This window comes from Rana temporaria, chromosome 8 (genome assembly GCF_905171775.1).
Source record: "Rana temporaria chromosome 8, aRanTem1.1, whole genome shotgun sequence".
NCBI classification, from domain to species: Eukaryota; Metazoa; Chordata; class Amphibia; order Anura; family Ranidae; genus Rana; species Rana temporaria.
Window position 1 is genome coordinate 166,963,552 of NC_053496.1, and position 25,197 is coordinate 166,988,748.

General features: G+C 46.7%; 2 protein-coding genes across 4 annotated transcripts in view; one reads left to right on the plus strand and one right to left on the minus strand.

Moving 5' to 3' along the window:
* Nucleotides 1–12,150, plus strand: part of LOC120909893 (gastrula zinc finger protein XlCGF26.1-like) — a 34,253-nt gene extending 22,103 nt beyond the window's left edge. For 2 of the 3 annotated variants that reach the window (XM_040321687.1, XM_040321690.1), the window contains exons 3-7: nucleotides 2,967–3,064; nucleotides 3,160–3,265; nucleotides 6,749–6,838; nucleotides 8,057–8,152; nucleotides 11,168–12,150. In XM_040321687.1, coding sequence (XP_040177621.1) covers nucleotides 2,967–3,064; nucleotides 3,160–3,265; nucleotides 6,749–6,838; nucleotides 8,057–8,152; nucleotides 11,168–12,039 — 1,262 coding nt within the window. In that variant the 3' untranslated portion in view covers nucleotides 12,040–12,150. The remainder of the gene's footprint in view (nucleotides 1–2,966; nucleotides 3,065–3,159; nucleotides 3,266–6,748; nucleotides 6,839–8,056; nucleotides 8,153–11,167) is intronic. The other variant, XM_040321689.1, reaches the window with a different exon arrangement.
* Nucleotides 1–25,197, minus strand: part of LOC120909931 (oocyte zinc finger protein XlCOF6.1-like) — a 487,791-nt gene that overhangs the window by 245,910 nt on the left and 216,684 nt on the right. The window lies entirely within an intron of this gene.

Genomic DNA, 25,197 nt, shown 5'->3' on the forward strand with positions numbered 1-25,197 from the left:
CCCCGTCTGTGTCGCTCTTCTCCCCCCCCCCCGTCTGTGTCGCTCTTCTCCCCCCCCCGTCTGTGTCGCTCTTCTCCCCCCCCCCGTCTGTGTCGCTCTTCTCCCCCCCCCCCGTCTGTGTCGCTCTTCTCCCCCCCCGTCTGTGTCGCTCTTCTCCCCCCCCCCCTTCCGTGCCGCTATTCTCCCCCCCGTCCGTGCCGCTCTTCTCTCCCCCCGTGTCGCTCTTCTCCCCCCCCCCTTCCGTGCCGCTCTTCTCTCCCCCCTGTCCGTGTCGCTCTTCTCTCCCCCCGTGTCGCTCTTCCCCCCCCCCCCATCCGTGCCGCTCATCTCTCCCCCCCCCCCGTCCGTGCCGCTCATCTCTCCCCCCCCCCCGTCCGTGTTGCTATCCCCCCCCCCCCCCCGTCCGTGCCGTTCTTTCCTTCCCCCCCGGTCCGTGTCGCTCTTCTCCCCCCCCCCGTCCGTGCCGCTATTCTCCCCCCCGTCCCTGTCGCTCTTCTCTCCCCCCCCGTGTCGCTCTCCCCCCCCCCCCCATCCGTGCCGCTATTCTCCCTCCCCGTCCGTGCCGCTCTTCTCTCCCCCCCCCGTCCGTGCCGCTCTCCCCCCTCAATTCGTGAGGATGGAGAGCGGAGGTAGGAGCCGCTTAACCCGGCTCCTACCTTTTCAGAATGGACATAGTCAGTGATCACCCTGCAGACCCCTTACCAGATTCTTTCTCATTCCTTAAGAGGGGACCAGGGTGATGCTGCAGCTATCCCCGGCCAGCTCTAAGCCTGAGAACTGAGTGATCATATGACTGCTGACTGCTCAGTTCTCTGTCAGCTCTGAGTGCAGAACGGTGACTGTCAGTTACCACTCTCGGGGATTATTGAAGCACCAGGCTGGTGTGGGGACAGGAGCAGCTGGATTCAGCCCTCAGCCAAGCCCTGAGATTCAGAGCCAGATACCACATGGGTGAATCCCAACAATATAGTTTGGATCCTCCCAGAACCTGGAGCAGCTCTGTGATGTCACCTGACAATAGGCCCCATCCACACTTGTGTGACTTGTCATACGACTTTGGACATTGTTGGACAGTCTTACTTCATGTTTTTCAAGCTCAATATTCGCCACACGTATTCAGTAAACTGGTATTTCAGTAATGTTGGGTGCTGTAGTGATCATAGGCTGGAAACCTTGGATGATCGGAGTGACGAAAATGTCATCAGCACAACAAGGATTCCTTGAAAGGGTCCAAAGATTTTTTTTTTTACAGCAACGTTTCTCAGCCACGCAGAGCCCCTTTATCAGGCTAGTTATAACCATTCATATATACACTCACCTACCACTTTATTAACCACTTCCTTCCTGCCCAGAGGACTTTTTGCGATTCGGCACTGCGTTGCTTTAACTGACAATTGCGCGGTCGTGCGACGTGGCTCCCAAACAAAATTGACGTCCTTTTTTTCCCACAAATAGAGCTTTCTTTTGCTGGTATTTGATCACCTCTGCGGTTTTTATTTTTTTGCGCTATAAACAAAAATAGAGCGACAATTTTGAAAAAAAAAAAAAAAATGTTTTACTTGTTGCTATAATAAATAGCTCAATTTTTTTTTGAAAAACATTTTTTATCCTCTATCTAGGCCGATACGTATTCTACATATTTTTAGTAAAAAATAAATAAAAAATCGCAATAAGCGACTGGTTTGCGCAAAAGTTATAGCGCCTACAAAATAAGGGACAGAATTATATATATATATATATTTTTTCTTTTTTTACTAGTAATGGCGGCGATCTGCGATTTTTATTGCGACTGCGACATTATGGCGGACACATCGGACACTTTTGACACATTTTTGGCACCATTCACATTTATACTGCGATCAGTGCTATAAATATGCACTAATTACTGTATAAATGTGACTGGCAGGGAAGGGGTTAACACTAGGGGGTGAGGAAGGGGTTAAATGTGTACCCTGCATTGTGTTCTAACTGTGGGGGGAGGGGGGTGACTGGGGGAGGTGACCGATCTGTGTCCCTATGTACAAGAGACACAGATCGGTCTCCTCTCTCCCTGACAGCACCGCTGTCTGTGAGAGCCGGCAATGAGAAATTATCTCATATGTAAACATATGAGATCATCTCTCATTGGCCGCACAGATCGCCTAGCAAACGGCCACTCCGATTGGCCGTTCACTGCGATCTGTGATTGGCTGTGTCCAAGGGACACAGCCAGCACAGCAGTTCCCCGCTGCGCGCTCGGGAACGAGCAAAGGGGCGGACGTCAATTGACGGCGCCCCAGAGAAGTAGAACCACCCGGCGGCCGTATATAGTCGTACGGCCGTCGGCAAGTGGTTAAAGGAGTTGTAAATTAAAAAAAAATGTTTTGCTGAAATTACTGTTTACAGGGTATAGAGACATAATCGTTAACTGATTCCTTTTAAAAACAATTAAAAATAGATAAAAAGCAATCATATAATGTACCTGTAGTTTCTAGTTTCGTTTTTGCATGTTGTTTCCTGCCTCTCTGCCTTACAGAGCCACAGAGCAGTGATGGAAAACAAAACTAGAAACTAGACACACAGTAATCACACCTCCTTGATTAGTGACCACAGAGAGAAAGCTCCCAGTACTGTGGTCATCGGGAAACAGACAACCAGGAAGTGTGGAGATCAGAGAAGAATTACAGCAACTTGAGAGCAACGTTTCACACTGTAGCTTCAGTGCTTAATCATAGCTATGACTAAGCACTGAAGCTACAGTGCGAAACGTTGGCTTTTGTTCCAATCTTTTTGCTGTGGCATGTTCATTTTGTGATCGATTTTAATTAAAAGAACATTTTTGGAGTGCGGCTGTCCAAGTTTCCTTCGTATCTTTGCATTACTATTGCATTGCCGGCACCCATGGTTTGGTTCCAGTGAGGAGGTTCTCTGAAGACTGCTGCTTATTTATTCCCACAATGTATTCAGTCAGTGTGTGTTTCCTACAGATGGATCCAGTAACAGGAATCCCCCAGAGAGACGTCCCCGTCCTCTGTATTCCCGGGACTCCACACAGGAACATCACACCTTCCCCCAGGACGATCAGGTAGTTTGTATTTTAATTTCAATGAATATACTATAGTATTTATATAACGGCATAGTGGATCATTGTAATATCTTTATTATTTTTCTATTTTTAAGAGTGAAGATTTAATAGTTAAAGTGGAAGTTAAAGAAGAAGAAGAGCCGTATGTTTGGGATGATGATCCCTGTAAGGAGGAAAAAGATCCTCCAGAGATCAACACAGGTAATAAACACTAAATCCAGAGAAGAGTCCCAGATTCTCCTTGTTTAGGCACTACAACAATCTTACTTTTTTTAATAACACTTCAAACAAAAAAAACTGCAAAAACGCACTTGGCTCAGTGCCAAAAAAGACAAATAAGCTACTTTGGTGCCAAACGCGTTGCGTCCCTCAGGGTATGAATGTAGTCTCAATCCAGAGAAGAGTCCCAGATCCTCCTTGTTCAGTCACTACAACAATCTCTTCTCCCCCCCCCCCCCCCCCCCTCTGTCAGTAGACAGTAATGGGAAATGGGAAGACAGTGTGAGAGACTCAACCACGACAGGGGCTTTTGGAAGGGGCTGCAGGGTAGCCTCATGCTTACTGACTATAAGAATTCAGAAAGATGTTATTTAATGTAAAAGGACAATATTACATTTAACTGCTTGCCGACCGCCCACCGTCGTTTTACGGCGGCAAGTCGGCTCCCCTGTGCGAGAGCACGTAATATAACGTCGGCTCTCGCGCAGGCCACTAGGGGCACGCGCGCGCCGCCAGAGGCGCGCGTGCTCGCCCCCGACTCCCGTGGGCGGCGGGCACGATCGCCACCGGGCACCCCGCGATTGCTCGTTACAGAGCGGGGAACGGGAGCTGTGTGTGTAAACACACAGCTCCCGATCCTGTCAGGGGGAGAAATGCCTGACCGTCTGTTCATACAATGTATGAACAGCAATCAGTCATTTCCCCTAGTGAGGCCACCCCCCTACAGTTAGAACACACCCAGGGAACATACTTAACCCCTTCCCGGCCCCCTAGTGTTAACCCCTTCACTGCCAGTGGCATTTTTACAGTAATCAATATGCATTTTTATAGCACTGATCGCTATAAAAATGCCAATGGTCCCAAAAATGTGTCAAAAGGTTTCCGAAGTGTCCGCCATAATGTCGCAGTACCGAAAAAAAAATGCTGATCACCGCCATTACTAGTAAATTTTTTTTTATAAAAATGCTATAAAAATACCCCTTATTTTGTAAACGCTATAACTTTCTATAAACCAATCAATAAACGCTTATTGCGATTTTTTTTTTTTTTTACGAAAAATAGGTAGAAGAATACGTATCGGCCTAAACTGAGGAAAAAAAAATGTTTTTTTATATATTTTTGGGGGATATTTATTATAGCAAAAAGTGGAAAAATATTCATTTTTTTTCAAAATCGTCGCTCTATTTTTGTTTATAGCGCAAAAACGAAAAACCGCAGAGGTGATCAAATACCACCAAAAGAAAGCTCTACTTGTGGGGAAAAAAGGACACCAATTTTGTTTGGGAGCCACGTCGCACGACCGCGCAATTGTCAGTTAAAGCGACGCAGTGCCGAATCGCAAAAAGTAATCTGGTTATTGGGCAGCAATATAGTCCGGGGGTTAAGTGGTTAATAGTCAAGGAAGCCATGATGTTTTCTGCTAACTTGAATGTCAGTATTCAGATGTATGGGAAAAGAAAGCTGGCTAATGAGATTTGGACAGCCCTGGGTCTTCTTGCTGGACAGTCTGAGATCCTTGATTAATCAAAGCATTGTCTAGGTGTGAAGTCCCAATCACCTATGGTTTCTGTCTGTTGACTAATACACACGATCGGAAATTCCGACAACAAAACCGTGGATTTTTTTTCTGACAGAATATTTGGCTTAAACTTGTTTCCAAGACGTATGACGAGCCGAGATCAATGAAGTTCAATAGGCAGTTTGGCTCTTCTGCTTGATTCTGAGCATGCGTGTTTTTTTTGTGCGTCGGAATTGCATACAAATGATCTAAATTTGAGAATCAGCTCTCAAATTTTTGTTGTTGGAAATTCTGACAGGAAATGTCTGATGGAGCCTACGCACGGTCGGAATTTCCGACAAAAAGCTCACATCGAACATTTGTTGACGGAATTTCCGATCGTGTGTACGCGACATAACTCTTGGTGGGTCATATGATGGAATTAGCCTTGTGTGTGTGTTTGTGTAACTCTTGGTCTGCTGGAACAGTTTGGTGGGCAAGAGGCACTGTTTGGTGGAAGGAAGCACCCAAGCGGTTCCGTCAGACAGTATGTGCCCAGTGGGGGAATCGGGAGTCATCAGCCTCTAAAGTGGTTGTAAACCCTTGTTTACAACTTAATGTCACAGGTAAGCCTATATTAAGGCTTACCTGTAGCTAAAAAGGATAACTCCTGCACGGTTTAGGAGATATCCCTGCATTTGCATGTGCCGACGTCATTCGGCACATGCGCACTTAAAGCGGTGGTTCACCCTAAATAACAAGTTTCTACCATAAAATCCAGCATACTAGCGTGTGCTACAGTATGCCTTTATTTTTATTTTTTTGCGCCGTACTCAGTTTAATCCCGTAGTTAAGTTTCAGACTCCCCACGGGGAATGGGCGTTCCTATGCAGAGGGGAACTTGATTGACGGCCGGCTATGGCGCGTCACGCTTTCCGAAAATAGCCGGAGTAGGACTCGGCTCTTCACGGCGCTATACGGCGCCTGCGCACAGACTAGGAACTGACTGCCCAGGCGCCGTGAAGAGCCCAGTCCTATGTCGGCTATTTTCGGGAAGCGTGGCGCGCAATAGCCGGCCGTCAATCATGTTTCCCTCTGCATAGGAACGCCTACTCCTCGCAGGGAGTCTGAAACTAAGGGATTAAACTGTGAGTATGGCGCAAAAAAATAAAATAAAGGCATACTGTAGCTTACGCTAGTATGCTGGATGACATGGTAGAAAAAAAAAAAAATTTTAGGGTGAACCCCCGCTTTAAGCCAACTGAAGCAATGGCACTACGTGCCGTTGCTTTAGTTGTACTGTGACGTCATCGCGGCTCCGGCCAATCACAGAGCCGGAGCCACGAGACCCGGAAAATCACTCCAGGACAACATGTCGGCGGCTGTGGGGGCTTCGATCGGAGGTAAGTAAATCATAATCAGCTAGTATGCTATGCATACTAGCCGATTACGCCTTTGTCTTGCAGGATTTTTTTTTATTCCGTTTTTGATTCAAGGGTTTACTTCCTCTTTAAGCTGGCCTTAAATGGATCGAAATTTGGCCAGGTCAGCAAGGACTGGCCAGATTTCAATGTATGGTCACTGTTATTGAATAGAAGTCAATCTACCAATCGATTTCTGTTCAACTGCCCTGTTGGAAAGATTTTATTCGATCAGCACCGCAGGCTATAGACTGCAGCGCTGATCAGTGTATTTTGAAAGCAGGGAAGTCTTTCAGCTGTCAGAATACAGGGACACAGCAGGGCGGATTCCCCTATCCACATCAGATTCATAGATGGGAGAATTGGGTCAGGTTTTTTCATTTGGTTAAAAAAAAATATTTACTTATTCATGGCCAGCGTTAGGCTCCTCCTCCTCCTCATATCATGTCCCTCACATCATGTCATTGAGACATTACTAGTATTCCCCCACAAACACTCTCTGGGGTCTTTCATACAGGGGGGCTTCACTCTCATCTTTATTTACAGACCCCGGAGACACTCAGAGAGATCTAAAAGCTGAAGAAGAGGAGCATATGAAAATTGAAGAGGATGATAATCCTCCAGAGATCTGCACAGGTGAGGAATAAACAGTAAATCCAGAGAAGAGCCCCAGATTCCCCTTGTTCAGTCACTACAACAATTTCTTATTTTTTTAAGAGCACTCCAAACAAATAAACCTGCAAAAACTCACTTGGCTCAGTGCCAAAAAAAGGTAGATAAGCTACTTTGGTGCCAAACGCGTTGCGTCCTTCAGGTGTGAATGCAATCTCAATCCAGAGAAGAGTCCCAGATTCTCCTTGTTCAGTCACTACAACAATCTCCTCCCCTCCCCCCTCCTCTGTCAGTAGACAGTAATGGGGAGACAGTATGTGGCCAGTGGGGGAGTCAGGAGCCATCAGCCTCTATTAGACTCCGGCTCTCCTCCTCACATCATGTCAATTAGCCAGATTCAGAGACAGTTACGCCGGCGTATCAGTAGGTACGCCGTCGTAACTCTGAATGTACGCCGTCGCAAATTTAAGCGTATTCTGGAAACCAGATACGCTTAAATTAGGCTAAGATACGAGCGGCGTAAGTCTCCTGCGCCGTCGTATCTTAGGGTGCAATTTTTTCGCTGGCCGCTAGGTGGCGCTTCCGTTGAGTTCGGGGTAGAATATGTAAATGACTAGATACACCGATTCACGAACATACGTGCGGCCTTCGCAGTAAAGATATGCCTTTACGTAAGGCGATTCCCAGCGTAAAGTTAGTCGAACAAATAGCTGGCCTAGTCAATGTTAAGTATGGCCATCGTTCCCGCGTCGAAATTTGAAAATTTTACCTTGTTTGCGTAAGTCGTCCGTCAATGGGGCTGGACGTAATTTACGTTCACGTCGAAACCAATACGTCCTTGCGGCGTACTTTGGAGCAATGCACACTGGGATATGTACACAGACGGCGCATGCGCCGTTTGTAAAAAAACGTCAATCACGTCGGGTCACCAATCATTTCCATAAAACGCGCCCCCCCATCCTCATTTGAATTAGGCACGCTTAAGCCGGCCCCATTTACGCTACGCCGCCGTAAGTTAGGAGGCAAGTGCTTTGTGAATACAGTACTTGCCTCTCTGACTTAAGGCGGCGTAGCGTAAATACAATACGCTACGCCAACTCAAAGATGCGGCGCCCTACCTGAATCTAGCTAATTGTGTGTTACCAGCCAAGAGACGTGACCAGTCTCCCCCCCCCCCCCCCACTCTCTGGGGTCTCTCATACATCTCAGCACAGGGGGCTTCACTCTCATCTTTATTTACAGACCCCGAAGACACTCCGAGAGACGTCAAAGCGAAGGTGGAGGACGAAGGAAATGTGAGGATTAAAGAGGAAGCAGTTCCTATAGAGATCAGCACAGGTGAGGAATAAACTCAAAATAAAAAAAAAACATTTCATAAAATAGTAGCATTCATTGAGTAGTAAAGCAGAGTATGTTATACAGTGAGTGAAACATTTTTTTGATCCCCTGCTGATTTCGTACGTTTGCCCCTTGATAATTTTAATGATTGGTTTATTTTAACAGTGAGAGACAGAATAACGATAAAAATATCCAGAAAAACGCCTTCAGCCCCCGGAAGCTTTTACCCCCTTCCTGACCAGAGCATTTTTTGCGATTCGGCACTGCGTCGCTTTAGCTGACAATTGCGCGGTCGTGCGACATTGCACAACAAACAAAATTGACTGTTTTTTTTCCCCCACAAATAGAGTTTTCTTTTGGTGGTATTTGATCACCTCTGCGGTTTGAATTTTTTGCGCTATAAACAAAAGTTTCAGAAGAGCAATTTAAATTAGATCATAAATTGGCTCCATATAAATCTTTATTAGACATCAGGGGGCAGATCCACGTACATCTGCGCATTTTTGCGTCGGGCGTAGCGTATCTAAGATACACTACGCCGCCGTAATTTTTTATTTTTTTTTAATCCTCAAAGAATTTGCGGCGTAGTGTATCTTTGGCGGCATAAGGACGCGCAATTCAAATGGATGTGATGGGGGGCGTGTTTTATGTAAATACGTTGTGACCCGATGTAAACTAAGTTTTTTTTTTTAACGGCGCATGCGCCGTCCGTGGGGGTATCCCAGTGCGCATGCTCGAAATTAAACCGGAACAAGCCAATGCTTACGACGGTGACGTCATTCTACGCAAATACCTATTCGCGAACGACTTGCGCAAACAACGTAAAAAATTCAAAATTTGGCGCGGGAACGACGGCCATACTTAACATTGAGTATGCCTCATAATAGCAGGAGCAACTATACGCCGGAAAAAGCCGAACGCAAACGACGTAAAAAAAATTGCCGGCCGGACGTACGTTCGCGGATCGCCGTAACTAGCTAATTTGCATACTCGACGCGGAATTCGACGGAAACGCCACCTAGCGGCCGGCGGAAAAATGCACCTAAGATTCCGACGGCGTACTAAGACGTACGCCTGTCGGATCGAGCCCAGATGCCGTCGTATCTTGTTTTGTAGATACAAAACAAAGATACGACGCGGGAAATTTAAAATGACGTGCCGTATCAAGAGATCCGCCGGCGTAATTCTTTTGTGGATCTGCCCCCAGATGTGTATTTTTTGTACCCTGGTATAGTGTAGGCGGAATCAGATGATCGACACTAGCTTTCACTTTATTCAGACTGCATCTGCATCCAAGGCTCATTTTTCTTTTTTTACAGGTGTTAGCAATTCAATTTGATATATTTTTTACTGATTTATATTACAAATAAGCGTTTGTGAGTCAATCAGCATACTATATCCCACCCCCATAGTGTTTTGAAAAAGGAGGGAGCGGAGTGCCGTTTACTACTGTGTATACACCCAGATGTGTCACTCTATAGTCATGTGGGCTGCACACATAAGAAAGGAGGAAATGAAGAGCTTGGAGGGGAACTGGAGCTGGAGCTTGAGCATACCCCATAGAGGACACCAGCTGATCTACATAATCTCAGGCGGTAATGGGGACACAGAGAAGATGGGAGGGACAGCTGTAGGCAGGATCAACCAGGTATATTTTACTCTTCACAAAATAAATGCTTTAGTGGCCTTGTAAGTTTGCACCATCCGTTATATAGCATGAGAGGTTTTTATAGTCTGGGTTAGGGATGTCCCAATACCGATACTAGTATCGGTACCGATACCAAGCATTTCCTGAGTACTTGTACTCGGGGGGAAATGCTTCGATCACCCGGTACCTGGGCAGTCAGGTATCGGGTGGTGGGGGGAGTTACAAGTCTTCTCCGTGCTGTCTTCTCCCCCCGTGCTGTCTTCTCCCCCCGTGCTGTCTTCTCCCCCCGTGCTGTCTTCTCCCCCCGTGCTGTCTTCTCCCCCTCCATGCCGCTCTCCCCCCGTGCTGTCTTGTCCCCCCCGTGCTGTCTTGTCCCCCCCCGTGCGGTCTTGTTCCCCTCTGTGCTGTCTTGTTCCCCTCTGTGCTGTCTTGTCCCCCCCCGTGCGGTCTTGTTCCCCTCTGTGCTGTCTTGTTCCCCTCTGTGCTGTCTTGTCCCCCTCTGTGCTGTCTTGTCCCCCTCTGTGCTGTCTTGTCCCCCTCTGTGCTGTCTTGTCCCCCCCTGTGCTGTCTTGTCCCCCTCTGTGCTGTCTTGTCCCCCTCTGTGCTGTCTTGTCCCCCTCTGTGCTGTCTTGTCCCCCTCTGTGCTGTCTTGTCCCCCTCTGTGCTGTCTTGTCCCCCTCTGTGCTGTCTTGTCCCCCTCTGTGCTGTCTTGTCCCCCTCTGTGCTGCTCTCCCCCCTCAATTTGTCAGGGTGTAGAGCAGAGGTAGGAGACGCTATACCCGGCTCCTACCTTTTCCGAATGGACAGAGTCAGTTATCACTGACTCTGTCTATTCACATAACTGAGCATCGTAACCTGTGTTTACAATGCTTCAGTTTATGAATGGAGAGGAGCTTCTCTCCATTCATTTCAGCTGAGGCTGCAGAGAAAGGGACTGTCCTTAGTCCCTTTCTCTGTATTAAAGGGGAGATGTCAGAGGTCTGTTAAGACCCCTTATATCTCACCAAAGCCCCCCCAACAGGGTTGATTAAAAAAAAAATTGCAATAAATAATTTAAAAAATAAAATGTAAATAATAATAAAAAAATAAAAAAACACACCGACAATCCACTACCCCCCCCCCCTCTAAAAAAAAATTAAAATAAATCACTGTAAAAAAAAAAATATATATTGACACAAAAAAGTATCGGTATTCGGTATCGGCGAGTACTTGGAAAAAAAGTATCGCTACTTGTACTCGGCACTCAAAAAAGTGGTGTCGGGACAACCCTAGTTTGGGTTTAATGAAACTTTGACACATTCTGCGGTCTTATGTTCCTGCTGTTTTAATTGTACAAGTTAATTGTTTCTGCTTCTTATGTCATGCAGATGGACGGTTGATGAAGTGTAACATGAGAAAGAGTCCCGTTATCTTAAAAAATACTAAAACAGACCGTGACATCACATCAGAATTTTTAAAAGAAAACCCCATTGCCCTTAATTTCCATCCAACCCCTCACGGTGCAGATCTGTCATCTGGTCCTTCGACTCAAGGCGAGTGCATTTCGGATCTCTCCCAGACAACCCCTCAGACGGTTGGTAGACCGCGGAAAACATCCACTTGTTCCTCCTCCTCCAGAAAAGTTCTTACTGAACATCAAAGCAGAATGAAACCATTTTCATGCTCCGAATGTGGGAAAAGTTATAATTCTAAAGCATCTCTTATAAGACACCAAAGAGCCGACACGGGGGAGAAGTCGCATACATGTTCGGAATGTGGGAAATCGTTTTGCCTGAGGACCATTCTTATTAAACATCAGAAAACGCACTCTGGGGAAAAGCCGTTTTCATGTCCCGAATGCGGGAGATGCTTCCGACAGAAATCGGCGGCAGTAATGCACCAGAGAACTCACACCGGAGTGAAGCCGTTCTCGTGTTCTGAATGCGGAAAGTGTTTCGCCACCAAACGAGCCTTGATCAAACACCAACCTGTGCACACGGGGGAAAAGCCGTTTACATGTCCCGAATGCGGAAAATGTTTCCCCCACAAAATGAGCCTTACTATTCACCAGAGATGTCACACGGGGGAAAAGCCGTTTCCCTGCACCGAGTGCGGGAGATGTTTTGCCACCACGCAAAATCGCAGCGCGCACCAGAGGACTCACACGGGAGTGAAGCCATATTCATGTTCTGATTGTGGAAATTCCTTTTCCTGGAAAAGATCCTTACTCAGGCATCGATGTGTACACACAGGAGAGTAGCCGTCTTCTTAGGATTTCAGAAAATGTTTTGTGTTTAGATCCTATTTACTAGGGTTGTCCCGATACCGATACCAGTATCGGTATCGGGACCGATACCAAGTATTTGCGGGAGTACTTCCCGCAAATGCCCCCGATGCCTGAATAGAATACTTGCCCCCACCGCCGCCGCGTTAATCAGCGTGCGGGGAACATTACAGGCAGCTTTCGTTTGAATAGTTGTAATCCCCGCCGCGCCGTGTATAGACACTCCCCCTTGCTCGTGATTGTACGGATCTGTCCAATCCCGAGAAAGGGGGAGTGTCTATACACGGCGCGGCGGGGATTACAACTATTCAAACGAAAGCTGCCTGTAATGCGCGCTGTAATGCACGCTGATTAACGCGGCAGCAGCGGCGGCATCATCATCATCTACTAGGTATGGGGGACATGGCTGCAATATATGGGGGGACATTGCTGGATATATGTGGGGGGACATGGCTGGATATATGTGGGGGGACATGGCTGCAATATGTGGGGGGACATGTCTGGATATATGTGGGGGGACATGGCTGGATATATGTAGGGGGACATGGCTGGATATATGTGGGGGGACATGGCTGGATATATGTGGGGGGACATGGCTGCATATGTGGGGGGACATGGCTGGATATATGTGGGGGGACATGGCTGCATATATGTGGGGGGGACATGGCTGCATATATGTGGGGGGACATGGCTGCATATATGTGGGGGGACATGGCTGGATATATGTGGGGGGACATGGCTGGATATATGTGGGGGGACATGGCTGCATATATGTGGGGGGACATGGCTGCAATATGTGGGGGGACATGGCTGCATATATGTGGGGGGACATGGCTGGATATATGTGGGGGGACATGGCTGGATATATGTGGGGGGACATGGCTGCAATATATGGGGGGACATGGCTGGATATATGTGGGGGGACATGGCTGCATATATGTGGGGGGACATGGCTGCAATATATGGGGGGACATGGCTGCAATATATGGGGGGACATGGCTGGATATATGTGGGGGGACATGGCTGGATATATGTGGGGGGACATGGGTGCATATATGTGGGGGGACATGGGTGCATATATGTGGGGGGACATGGCTGGATATATGTGGGGGGACATGGCTGCAAATATGTGGGGGGACATGGCTGCAATATATGGGGGGACATGGCTGCAATATATGGGCGGGGATATGGCTGGATATATGTGGGGGGACATGGCTGCAATATATGGGGGGACATGGCTGCATTTGGGGACACATTTAAAAAAGTGGTATCGGGACAACCCTACTATTTACCATAAGAGCAGTGCCGTATCTCGTGAACAACTTACCTGAACCGAAATGGCCCGTACACACGTCTGGGATTTCCGACGGGAAATGTTCCCGAGGGGAAAGCCGAGAACCTGCTTGGGCAGTCTTTCCTCCTACACACGGCCGGTTTTCCCGACAAGAAAACTGCGATAGAGCTTCGGCCGGGAATCCCGGCCGTGTGTATGCTCCATCATAGTTTTACCCATAGGAAAACTGCCAAAAAGCGCCGGGCAAAAGTCTTCCGGTTTTCCCGGCGGGAAAAAAGAGAGCTGGTTCTCTTTTTTTTTTTTTTGTTCGCCGTTTTTTGGGCAGTTTTTCCTTTTTTTTCGAGAAACTTTTCCCATCTAGAAAACTGGCCGTGTGAACGAGGCGTACACGCAACCGTTTTTCATCACGAGAAAAATGCCATTTTTTAATTGGTCTTGAAAAACTGTTGTGTGTAGGCTCGACGAGAAAAATGGGCGTTAAAAATTTAGAACCTGCTCCATTTTTTTCTCCTCGTTTTTCACGTCGTAAAAAACGGTCGTGTGTACGATTTAACGAGGGGGAAAAAACACGCATGCTCAGAAGCAAGTTCTGAGATGGGGGAAATTAGCAAAAGCAGCCCAATAGGGTGGCGCCATTGGAATGGAACTTCCCCTTTTATAGTGCCGTCGAACGTGGTGTACGTCACCGCGCTTTGCTCAAGCATTTTTGTTCACGATCGTGTGTAGGCAAGGCAGGCTTGAGAGGAATCGTGACAAATCGCGTTGAGAAAAACAACGTTTTTTCCCATGACATTAATAACGGTTGTGTGTACGTGGCATAAGGTTGAGCGTTTTACCTTTAATGTTGCTATTGGACTGGCTGCTCTTTTATCACCATCACATTAAAGTTCAATAAAAATCTTTATTATCCTGTAATTGTGTGTGTATCTATCTTTGCCTTCTCACTACTAGTTGTCAGGAATCAGCAGCAGGGACGGTCAAATCTGTGTAACTACAGTTAGGAGACTGAGACCAGACTGTGTATGCTTTAACAATTTAAAGACCTAAAAAATTACTTTTGAACCTCAAACATTTTATATATATTATATATTATATATATGAAAATAAGTATTTGAACACCCTGCTATTTTGCAAGTTCTCCCACTTGGAAATCATGGAGGGGTCTGAAATTGTTATCGTAGATGCATGTCCACTGTGAGAGACATAATCAAAAAAAAAAAAATCCAGAAATCACAATGTATGATTTTTTTAACTATTTATTTGTATGATACAGCTGCAAATAAGTATTTGAACACCTGAGAAAATCAATGTTAATATTTGGTACAGTAGCCTTTGTTTGCAATTACAGAGGTCAAACGTTTCTTGTAGTTTTTCACCAGGTTTGCACACACTGGAGGAGGGATTTTGGCCCACTCCTCCACACAGATCTTCTCTAGATCAGTCAGGTTTCTGGGCTGTCGCTGAGAAACACGGAGTTTGAGCTCCCTCCAAAGATTCTCTATTGGGTTTAGGTCTGGAGACTGGCTAGGCCACGCCAGAACCTTGATATGCTTCTTACAGAGCCACTCCTTGGTTATCCTGGCTGTGTGCTTCGGGTCATTGTCATGTTGGAAGACCCAGCCTCGACCCATCTTCAAAGCTCTAACAGAGGGAAGGAGGTTGTTGCCCAAAATCTCGCAATACATGGCCCCGGTTATCCTCTCCTCATCCTCTCTGCAGTCGCCCTGTCCCATGTGCAGAAAAACACCCCCAAAGCATGATGCTACCACCCCCATGCTTCACAGTAGGGATGGTGTTCTTGGGATGGTACACATCATTCTTCTTCCTCCAAACACGGTTAGTGGAATTATGACCAAAAAGTTCTATTTTGGTCTCATCTGACCACATGACTTTCTCCCATGACTCCTCTGGATCATCCAAATGGTCATTGGCAAACTTAAGACGGGCCTTGACATGTGCTGGTTTAAGCAGGGGAACCTTCCGTGCCATGCATGATTTCAAACCATGACGTCCTAGTGTATTACCAACAGTAACCTTGGAAACGGTGGTCCCAGCTCTTTTCAGGTCATTGACCAGCTCCTCCCGTGTAGTCCTGGGCTGATTTCTCACCTTTCTTAGGATCATTGAGACCCCACGAGGTGAGATTTTGCATGGAGCCCCAGTCCGAGGGAGATTGACAGTCATGTTTAGCTTCTTCCATTTTCTAATGATTGCTCCAACAGTGGACCTTTTTTCACCAAGCTGCTTGGCAATTTCCCCGTAGCCCTTTCCAGCCTTGTGGAGGTGTACAATTTTGTCTCTAGTGTCTTTGGACAGCTCTTTGGTCTTGGCCATGTTAGTAGTTGGATTCTTACTGATTGTATGGGGTGGACAGGTGTCTTTATGCAGCTAATGACCTCAAACAGGTGCATCTAATTTAGGATAATAAATGGAGTGGAGGTGGACATTTTAAAGGCAGACTAACAGGTCTTTGAGGGTCAGAATTCTAGCTGATAGACAGGTGTTCAAATACTTATTTGCAGCTGTATCATACAAATAAATAGTTAAAAAATCATAAATTGTGATTTCTGGAATTTTTTTTTTTGATTATGTCTCTCACAGTGGACATGCACCTACGATGACAATTTCAGACCCCTCCATGATTTCCAAGTGGGAGAACTTTCAAAATAGCAGGGTGTTCAAATACTTATTTTCCTCACTGTATATATATATTTATATTTATATTTTTTAGCAGAGGCCCTAGAGATTGTGGTCCTTTGATGTTGCATAGTCTTAGCGCAGTGGTTTTTCAAACACAATTTTTTGGGGAAAAAATACACTTTAATGGATTTTAATGCAAAAAAACGCAATACATTTTCTGGTGAAATATAAAAGATATGCTGTGTAAATAGATACATAACATGTCATGCTTTTAAATTTGCACACGCTTGTGGAATGGTGCCAAACCACGGTATGTAAAAATCTCAATAGGTGATTGTAACAGAATGGCCCGTGATACCCAGAGACTTTTGAAGGATGCCAGCTTCACTAATGACTCTTGGGTCTAGGGTCATCCTATGTCCAATAGGGGCATAGGATGACTGAGAAATGATATCATGAATTACATGAGATGGGACAGTAATGATAATTCATGTATGCAGGATATCTTGAAATATTACAAGTTGTTCCTTCTGAACACAATAGGTCAATAGAGTGTCTCCTTCAATGTGGAACATAGACTGTTGAGGTGCTAATTAAGTCTACCTGGCTGTAGTGATAAAAGCTTGCTGTGTTTGCATTCTATTGTCTATTGTGCTAATTAAGTCTGCCTCTCAAGAACCTTTCATTGTGTGAAAGTTCTATTGATGAAAGATATGTGTTGGCAGTCTGAAAGGTCAGATGTCTGACCTTTCAGGTGTAGTGGATTAGCATGTCAATTATGTTTACTAAAGGAATGTGTTTGATGTAGCAGGTGAGAATAACTTATCGCGGAGTCAGAACGTCTGGGTAATGATTAGTAATTAGCTATTCTGAATGTCATTATCGAACGGAATGTGTATTGAAGTTCCTTGTGTCATGTTGTGGGTGGAGTTGAGTCATTGTCCAGATTTGGTTTCTAACTGTATATAACAAGCTGAGTTTTACCAGTAAAGGATTCATTCGTTTGGAACCAGAGAACAGAGCTTGTGTCTCGTTATTCTGGGGGGGGAAATCCAATGGATCGTGTCTGCTGGATTGTTGGAGTGTCGCATAAGCTGTCTTGGGTTGGTGGAATGGAATATCGTAAACGGTGTTAACCCCTGATCGTTACAGTGATGCTTTATACTATATTTTATATTTTAATAGGATACCAGTTTACAGTTACAGAGGAGGTTTAGCGCTAGAATTTGTGCTCTCGCTGTAACGTTTGTGGCGATACCTCACATGTGTGGTGCAAACGCATTTACAAATGTGTTCGCTTCTGTGCGCAAGCACGGACAGATAGAGGCGCTTTTAAAAATGTTCCTATTTTATTACATTTTTTTTTTTATTTTTACACTATCCCTTACATTTTTTTTTTTTTATCGCTCTTATTCCTATCACAAGAAATGTAATCATCCCTTGTGATAGAAATAAGTCAGTGACAGGTCCTCTTTATGGAGACATCGCTAAAGATCTCTTAGTTTCTTATTCCTGCTTTGCAAGGATAAGAAACTGGGAGCTTGTCCCCTCTGCCAACACAGGGCTTTGGGCTGTAATTGGATGCAGCTGATCAGCCGGTCCTGGCCATTACTGGCGTTACGGTCCTGGCGTTACATCATAACGTTGCGCTCGGGCCTCCGACGGTCATAGAGATGACCGGTGATCATCTGGTCACCGGAAATCTCTATCCTCCTCATCCGGCGGCGACCGATTCTTTCTCTGGGCCTCCGATTGCACGGGAGAGCCTGGAGAATCACCAGATGGCGGCGGGAGGGAGGGGGGGGGGACGTCCCCTTCCATTGTCTATCTATAAGAATGATCAAGCGGCGTAAGAATCATGCAGAATCGCCGCCTGAAAAGAAGGATATCTGAATGATGCCTGTAGTTGCACCCATCATTCAGATATCCCCCCCAGGTGGTCAGGTGGTAATCCGTGGTGAGATACAAAGGGAAAAACAAGGGGGCGCCAAACTAAGTGCAGTATAAAAGAGCACACGTATATATTAACAGCCAGTTGGCAACTTACATGTGTAAAAGACAAACGGGCATAACTGGTGATCTGTGGCAAGGTGTTAAAGCATCCTGTGGTCATCCTGGTGTAGCGCGGTGCTCCTGTTCTACAGCGTGCTTGGCGAATGGTGAGGAGATGCAGCCAGAATCAGTGATAACCAGCGTGGAGCGCAGGGGAGGCCGGCGGACCAGAAGTGATGTTAGCTGGGAGCCAGGGTGCTGCAGATAAACATGGTTATGAGTTTCATAGCATCTGCCTCTTTCTCAAACCTCAGGAGGGGGACCTACTGAATCACCACAATGTTATGGCTGATCGGTATATACAGATATATATATATACTTTATATACAGTGCCATGAAAAAAGTATTCATACTTTGGGTCCAAGTATTTCATCCCGATACCTAATGGCAGTCAGGGTGCCATTGTCTAGCCTGTAGAGGTCTGTGCGTCTCTCCATGGATATGCCTCCCCAGACCATCACTGACCCATCACCAATGGCAAATGCTAATCGATCTCCAAGGTGCCGGGCAGTGAGCACAGGGCCCACTGGAGGACGTTGGGCCTTGTGCTCATGGCCCGGCACCGTGGAGCTTGATTGCCATTTAGCATTGAACACCAGAATTGGCAGGTCTGCCAACGTCACTCTGTGCTTTTTAAAGAAGAGAGCAGGTTCACCCCAGGCACATGTGACAGACGTAAAAGGCTCTGGAGAAGATAAGAAGAACGTTATACTGCCTGTAAAATCGTTCAGCATGACTAGTTTGGTGGTGGGTCAGTGATGCTCTGGGGAGGCATATCCATGGAGGGGCACACAGACCTCTACAGGCTAGACAATGGCACCCTGATTGCGATTGGGTATTGGAAGGACATCCTTGGACCCGTTTTCAGACCCTATGCTGGGCACATCTGATGTAAGGAGCGGAGGGACTCTGCTGGGCACATCTGATGTAAGGAGTGGAGGGACTCTGCTGGGCACATATGATGTAAGGAGTGGAGGGACTCTGCTGGGCACACCTGATGTAATGAGCAGAGGGACTCCGCTAGGCACATCTGATGTAGGAAACGGAGGGACTCTGCTGGGCACACCTGATGTAAGGAATGGAGGGACTCCGCTAGGCACATATGATGTAAGGAGTGGAGGGACTCTGCTGGGCACATCTGATGTAAGGAGTGGAGGGACTCTGCTGGGCACATCTGATGTAAGGAGTGGAGGGACTCTGCTGGGAACATCTGCTGTAAGGAGCGGAGGGACTCTGCTGGGCAAATCTGATGTAAGAAGCGGAGGGACTCTGCTGGGCACATCTGATGTAAGAAACGGAGGGACTCTGCTGGGCACACCTAATGTAAGGAGCAGAGGGACTCCGGGCACATATGATGTAAGGAATGGAGGGACTCTGCTGGGCACACCTGATGTAAGGAGCAGAGGGACTCCGCTAGGCACATATGATATAAGGAGTGGAGGGACTCTGCTGGGCACATCTGATGTAAGGAGCAGAGGGACTCTGCTGGGGGCACCTGATGTAAGGAGGGACCTCGCTGGGCACATCTGATGTAAGGAGCGGAGGGACTCATCGGCTCTGGGCACCTGATGTAAAGAAGATATCTACAATCTGATTGGCAACTTTGCAGAGAATAAATATTAACCACCTAGCCTGTATGTAGGCTTAAGTAAGTGGATGTATCGGGGTACACTTTTTCAGAATGGCCGGTTGGCTATCTGGTGATAATGGCCGATCCAGCCTGGCAGCCGCTCAGCCATTATCCCAGGCAGCAGGAGGGATCATCCCCCCTCCCGCTGCTGTCCACCAATCTTCCTGTGCCTCCCATCCCACCGGGAGACCCGGGCCACGATCTGGCTAGGCTGTCACCCGAACAAAGCCAGATTCGGCTTCGATCGGATCTCCGTAGGAGAAATTCCGGAAGGGAAGTCACTTCTGGTTTACTCAGCTGCCAATGGCACCCAAATAAAAAAAATTTAAGTATTCAGAAACGCAGATTTTGGCGATCTGAATACTTTAAAGTGCAATGGAGGGATTTGGGGTCCCCCGATCCCTCTATAAAGAGTACCTGTCACCACCTATCACTGTCACAAGGGATGTTTACATTCCTTGTTGCAGCAATTAAAGTGATCAGATTTTTTTATTTTTACTTTAAAGGGACAGAGTTAAAAAATAAAATAAAATAAATAAGAATTTTTAATTATTTTTTTAACCACTTGCCGCCCGCCAATGACAAATTGACGTCGGCAAAGTGGTTGTAGAATCCTGACTGGACGTCATATGACGTCCTCAGGATTCTGAGCCGCTGCGCGCCCCCGGGGGCGCGCATCGCGGCGATCGTTGTTGCAGGCTGTCAGTCTGACACCCCGCAACACCGATCTCGGTAAAGAGTCTCTCACGGAGGCTCTTTACCACGTGATCAGCCGTGTCCAATCACGGCTGATCACGATGTAAACAGGAAGAGCCGTTGACGGCTCTTCCTCACTCGCGTCTGACCGACGCGAGTAGAGGATAGCCGATCGGCGGCTCTCCTGACAGGGGGGGTTCGCGCTGATTGTTTATCAGCGCAGCCCCCCCTCGGATCGCCACATGGACCACCAGGGAAGCCCACCAGGGAAGGGCAAAAAAAAAAAAATGGGGGAAAAAAAAGTCTGAAAAAAAAATCAGTGCCACCCCACAGTGCCCATCAGTGCCACCCCACAGTGCCCATCAGTGCCACCCATAAGTGCCACCCCACAGTGCCCATCTGTGCCACCCATAAGTGCCGCCCATGAGTGCTCATCTGTGCCGCCTATGAGTGCCCAATGCCGCCCATGAGTGCCCATCAGTGCCACCCATGAGTGCCCATCAGTGCCGCCTATGTGTGCCCATCAGTGCCGCCTATGTGTGCCCATCAGTGCCGCCTATGAGTGCCCATCAGTGCCGCATACCAGCGCCGCCAATCAGTGCCACCTCCTCTGTGCCCGTCAGTACTACCTCGTCGATGTCCATCAGTGCCATCTCATCTGTGCCCATCAGTGCCACCATATCAGTGCCCGTAATTGAAAGAGAAAACTTACTTATTTACAAAAAAAAATACAGAAAAAAATTAAAACTTAATTTTTTTTCAAAATTTTCTGTCTTTTTTTAGTTGTTGCGCAAAAAAAAAAATCGCAGAGGTGATCAAATACCACCAAAAGAAAGCTCTATTTGTGGGGAAAAAAGGACGCCAATTTTGTTTGGGTACAGTGTAGCACGACCGCGCAATTGCCATTCAAAGTGCGACAGTGCTGAAAGCTGAAAATTGGCTTGGGCGGGAAGGTGCGTAAGTGCCCTGTATGGAAGTGGTTAAGCGCCCCGTCCCTGTGTGCTCCGCGTGCCCCGCGTAGCAAAGAAAACCCATTCGTAAGTCGCGCCCGCAAATGTAAACAGTGTTCAAACCGCATGTCAGGTATCACAGCGATCGTCAGAGTGTGACCAATAATTCTAGCCCTAGATCGTCTCTGTAACTCTAATCTGGTAACCGTTAAAAAATCTTTAAAATTTAAAGTGTCGCCTATGGAGATTTTGAAGTACCGTTTTTTTTTCATCCATTCCACGAGTGTGCGCAATTTTCAACCGTAACATATTTGGTATCTATTTACTCGGCGTAACATCCTCTTTCACAATATACAAAAAAATGGACCAACTTTACTGTTTTCTTATTTATTTATTTTTTAAAGTGTATTGTTTTAAATTGCATTTAAAAGACCGCTGCGCAAATACCATGTGACATAAAATATTGCAATGACCGATTTTTTTTTCCTCCAGAGTCTTTGCAAATATTTATATATATATATATATATATATATATATATATATATATATATATATATATATATAAAATGTTTGGGGTTCTAAGTAATTTTCTAGCAAAAAAAGTACAGATTTTTAACTTGTAAAGAAGTGAAATGGGCTCGGTCCTTAAGTGGTTAATAATAATTTAATACTCAGATGGAATTATTATTTTAGTTTCCTCCCTTTCATCACGGTGTCCCCCGTCCCCCCCCTGAAATTGAAATCTCGCTCTGGCCGCTTACTTGGTTGCCATAGCAACGCCCAGCTGCTGGGCTTGGATGACCCAGAACCGTATAGAGACATAGCCAGCACTAGAGGGCGCAAGTCCGCAACACGACAGGAAGACTTGTCCGTAGTAAAGGAGGGATGGTGGCCATTTTGTTGGAGCCCGGAAGACTTGTTTGGAGAGGAAGAATCTTCGTGAAGCGGTGTGGAGTGTGGAGGGTGTATACCCAGTGAGGAGGAGGTAATATTGTCTTCTTATTATGAGAGAAGGGGGTCCCAGCACTCTGTGTGGAGTGGGTTGTATGCAGACTTTCTCAGACACCACATGCACTCTCCCTACCTCCCCCTGCTGGGAATCCCCTATATGTGTGTTATGGGGTACAGGGATTGCAGCCTACACAGTTCTATGGACAGAACCCCCCCCAGACATCCTACAGAAGTGACCTGGGGATGACTACAGTCCTCACGTCCATGTGATGGAAGGCGCTTTCTAAAATACACCCACGTGACTTCCCTCCACACACTGATTGGCTACCTGTCAGCTCTTAATTACACCCCATTTGTCAGAAATGTTCCAGGATGTTGATTTGTGCCGCAGAGGTGGAGTATTGTTTCCCAAGTGGGAGGAGCCATGTCTCCCTTGGGGGTGGGGCCAGGTCCCAGTTAATTCTGGTATTTCTGTGCTGGGCACTGGGGGGGGGACTTTCTATATATGTTATGTTAGAGTCAACTGATACTGTACTGGACCCTGTACTATATACACTATGTTGTACATTACCAAGTCCCCTCCCCCCCACACACTATATACACTATGTTGTACATTACCAAGTCCCCTCCCCCCCACACACTATATACACTATGTTGTACATTACCAAGTCCCCTCCCCCCCACACACTATATACACTATGTTGTACTATACACAGTCCTCACCCACCGGCACTGTATACACTAAGTTGTACATTATACAGTCCCCCCCCCCCTGCACTGTATACACTATGTTGTACATTACACAGTCCTCACCCCCTGCACTGTATACACTATGTTGTACATTACACAGTCCTTCCCCCCCCCCCCTGCACTGTATACACTATGTTGTACATTACACAGCCCCCCCCCCCTGCACTGTATACACTATGTTGTACATTACACAGTCCTCCCCCCCCCCCCCTGCACTGTATACACTATGTTGTACATTACACAGCCCCCCCCCCTGCACCGTATACACTATGTTGTACGTTACACAGTCCCCCCCCCCCGCACTGTATACACTATGTTGTACATTACACAGTCCCCCCCCCCCCGCACTGTATACACTATGTTGTACATTACCCAGTCCTCACCCCCTGCACTGTATACACTATGTTGTATGTTACACAGCCCCCCCCCCCTGCACTATATACACTATGTTGTACTATACACAGTCCTCACCCCCTGCACTGTATACACTATGTTGTACATTACACAGTCCTCCCCCCCGCACTGTATACACTATGTTGTACATTACACAGTCCTCACCCCCTGCACTGTATACACTATGTTGTACATTACACAGTCCCCCCCCCCGCACTGTATACACTATGTTGTACATTACCCAGTCCTCACCCCCTGCACTATATACACTATGTTGTACATTACACAGTCCTCACCCCTGCACTATATACACTATGTTGTACATTACACAGTCCCCCCCCCCCTGCACTGTATACACTATGTTGTACATTACACAGTCCTCACCCCCCCGCACTATATACACTATGTTGTATGTTACACAGTCCTCACCCCCTGTACTGTATACACTATGTTGTACATTACACAGTCCTCCCCCTGCACTATATACACTATGTTGTATGTTACACAGTCCTCACCCCCTGTACTGTATACACTATGTTGTACATTACACAGTCCTCCCCCTGCACTGTATACACTATGTTGTACATTACACAGTCCTCCCCCCGCACTGTATACACTATGTTGTACATTACCCAGTCCTCCCCCTGCACTGTATACACTATGTTGTACATTACACAGTCCTCACCCCCTGCACTATATACACTATGTTGTACATTACACAGTCCTCACCCCCTGCACTGTATACACTATGTTGTACACTACACAGTCCTCACCCCTGCACTGTATACACTATGTTGTACATTACACAGTCCCCCCCCCCTGCACTGTATACACTATGTTGTACATTACACAGTCCTCACCCCCCCGCACTATATACACTATGTTGTATGTTACACAGTCCCCCCCCCCCTGCACTATATACACTATGTTGTACATTACACAGTCCTCACCCCCTGCACTATATACACTATGTTGTACATTACACAGTCCTCACCCCCTGCACTATATACACTATGTTGTACATTACACAGTCCTCACCCCTGCACTATATACACTATGTTGTACATTACACAGTCCCCCCCCCCTGCACTGTATACACTATGTTGTACATTACACAGTCCTCCCCCCCCCGCACTATATACACTATGTTGTATGTTACACAGTCCTCACCCCCTGTACTGTATACACTATGTTGTACATTACACAGTCCTCCCCCTGCACTGTATACACTATGTTGTACATTACCCAGTCCTCCCCCTGCACTGTATACACTATGTTGTACATTACACAGTCCTCACCCCCTGCACTATATACACTACGTTGTACATTACACAGTCCCCCCCCCCCCCCCTGCACTGTATACACTATGTTGTACATTACACAGTCCTCACCCCTGCACTATATACACTATGTTGTACATTACACAGTCCTCACCCCCCCGCACTATATACACTATGTTGTATGTTACACAGTCCTCACCCCCTGTACTGTATACACTATGTTGTACATTACACAGTCCTCCCCCTGCACTATATACACTATGTTGTATGTTACACAGTCCTCACCCCCTGTACTGTATACACTATGTTGTACATTACACAGTCCTCCCCCTGCACTATATACACTATGTTGTATGTTACACAGTCCTCACCCCCTGTACTGTATACACTATGTTGTACATTACACAGTCCTCCCCCTGCACTGTATACACTATGTTGTACATTACACAGTCCTCCCCCCGCACTGTATACACTATGTTGTACATTACCCAGTCCTCC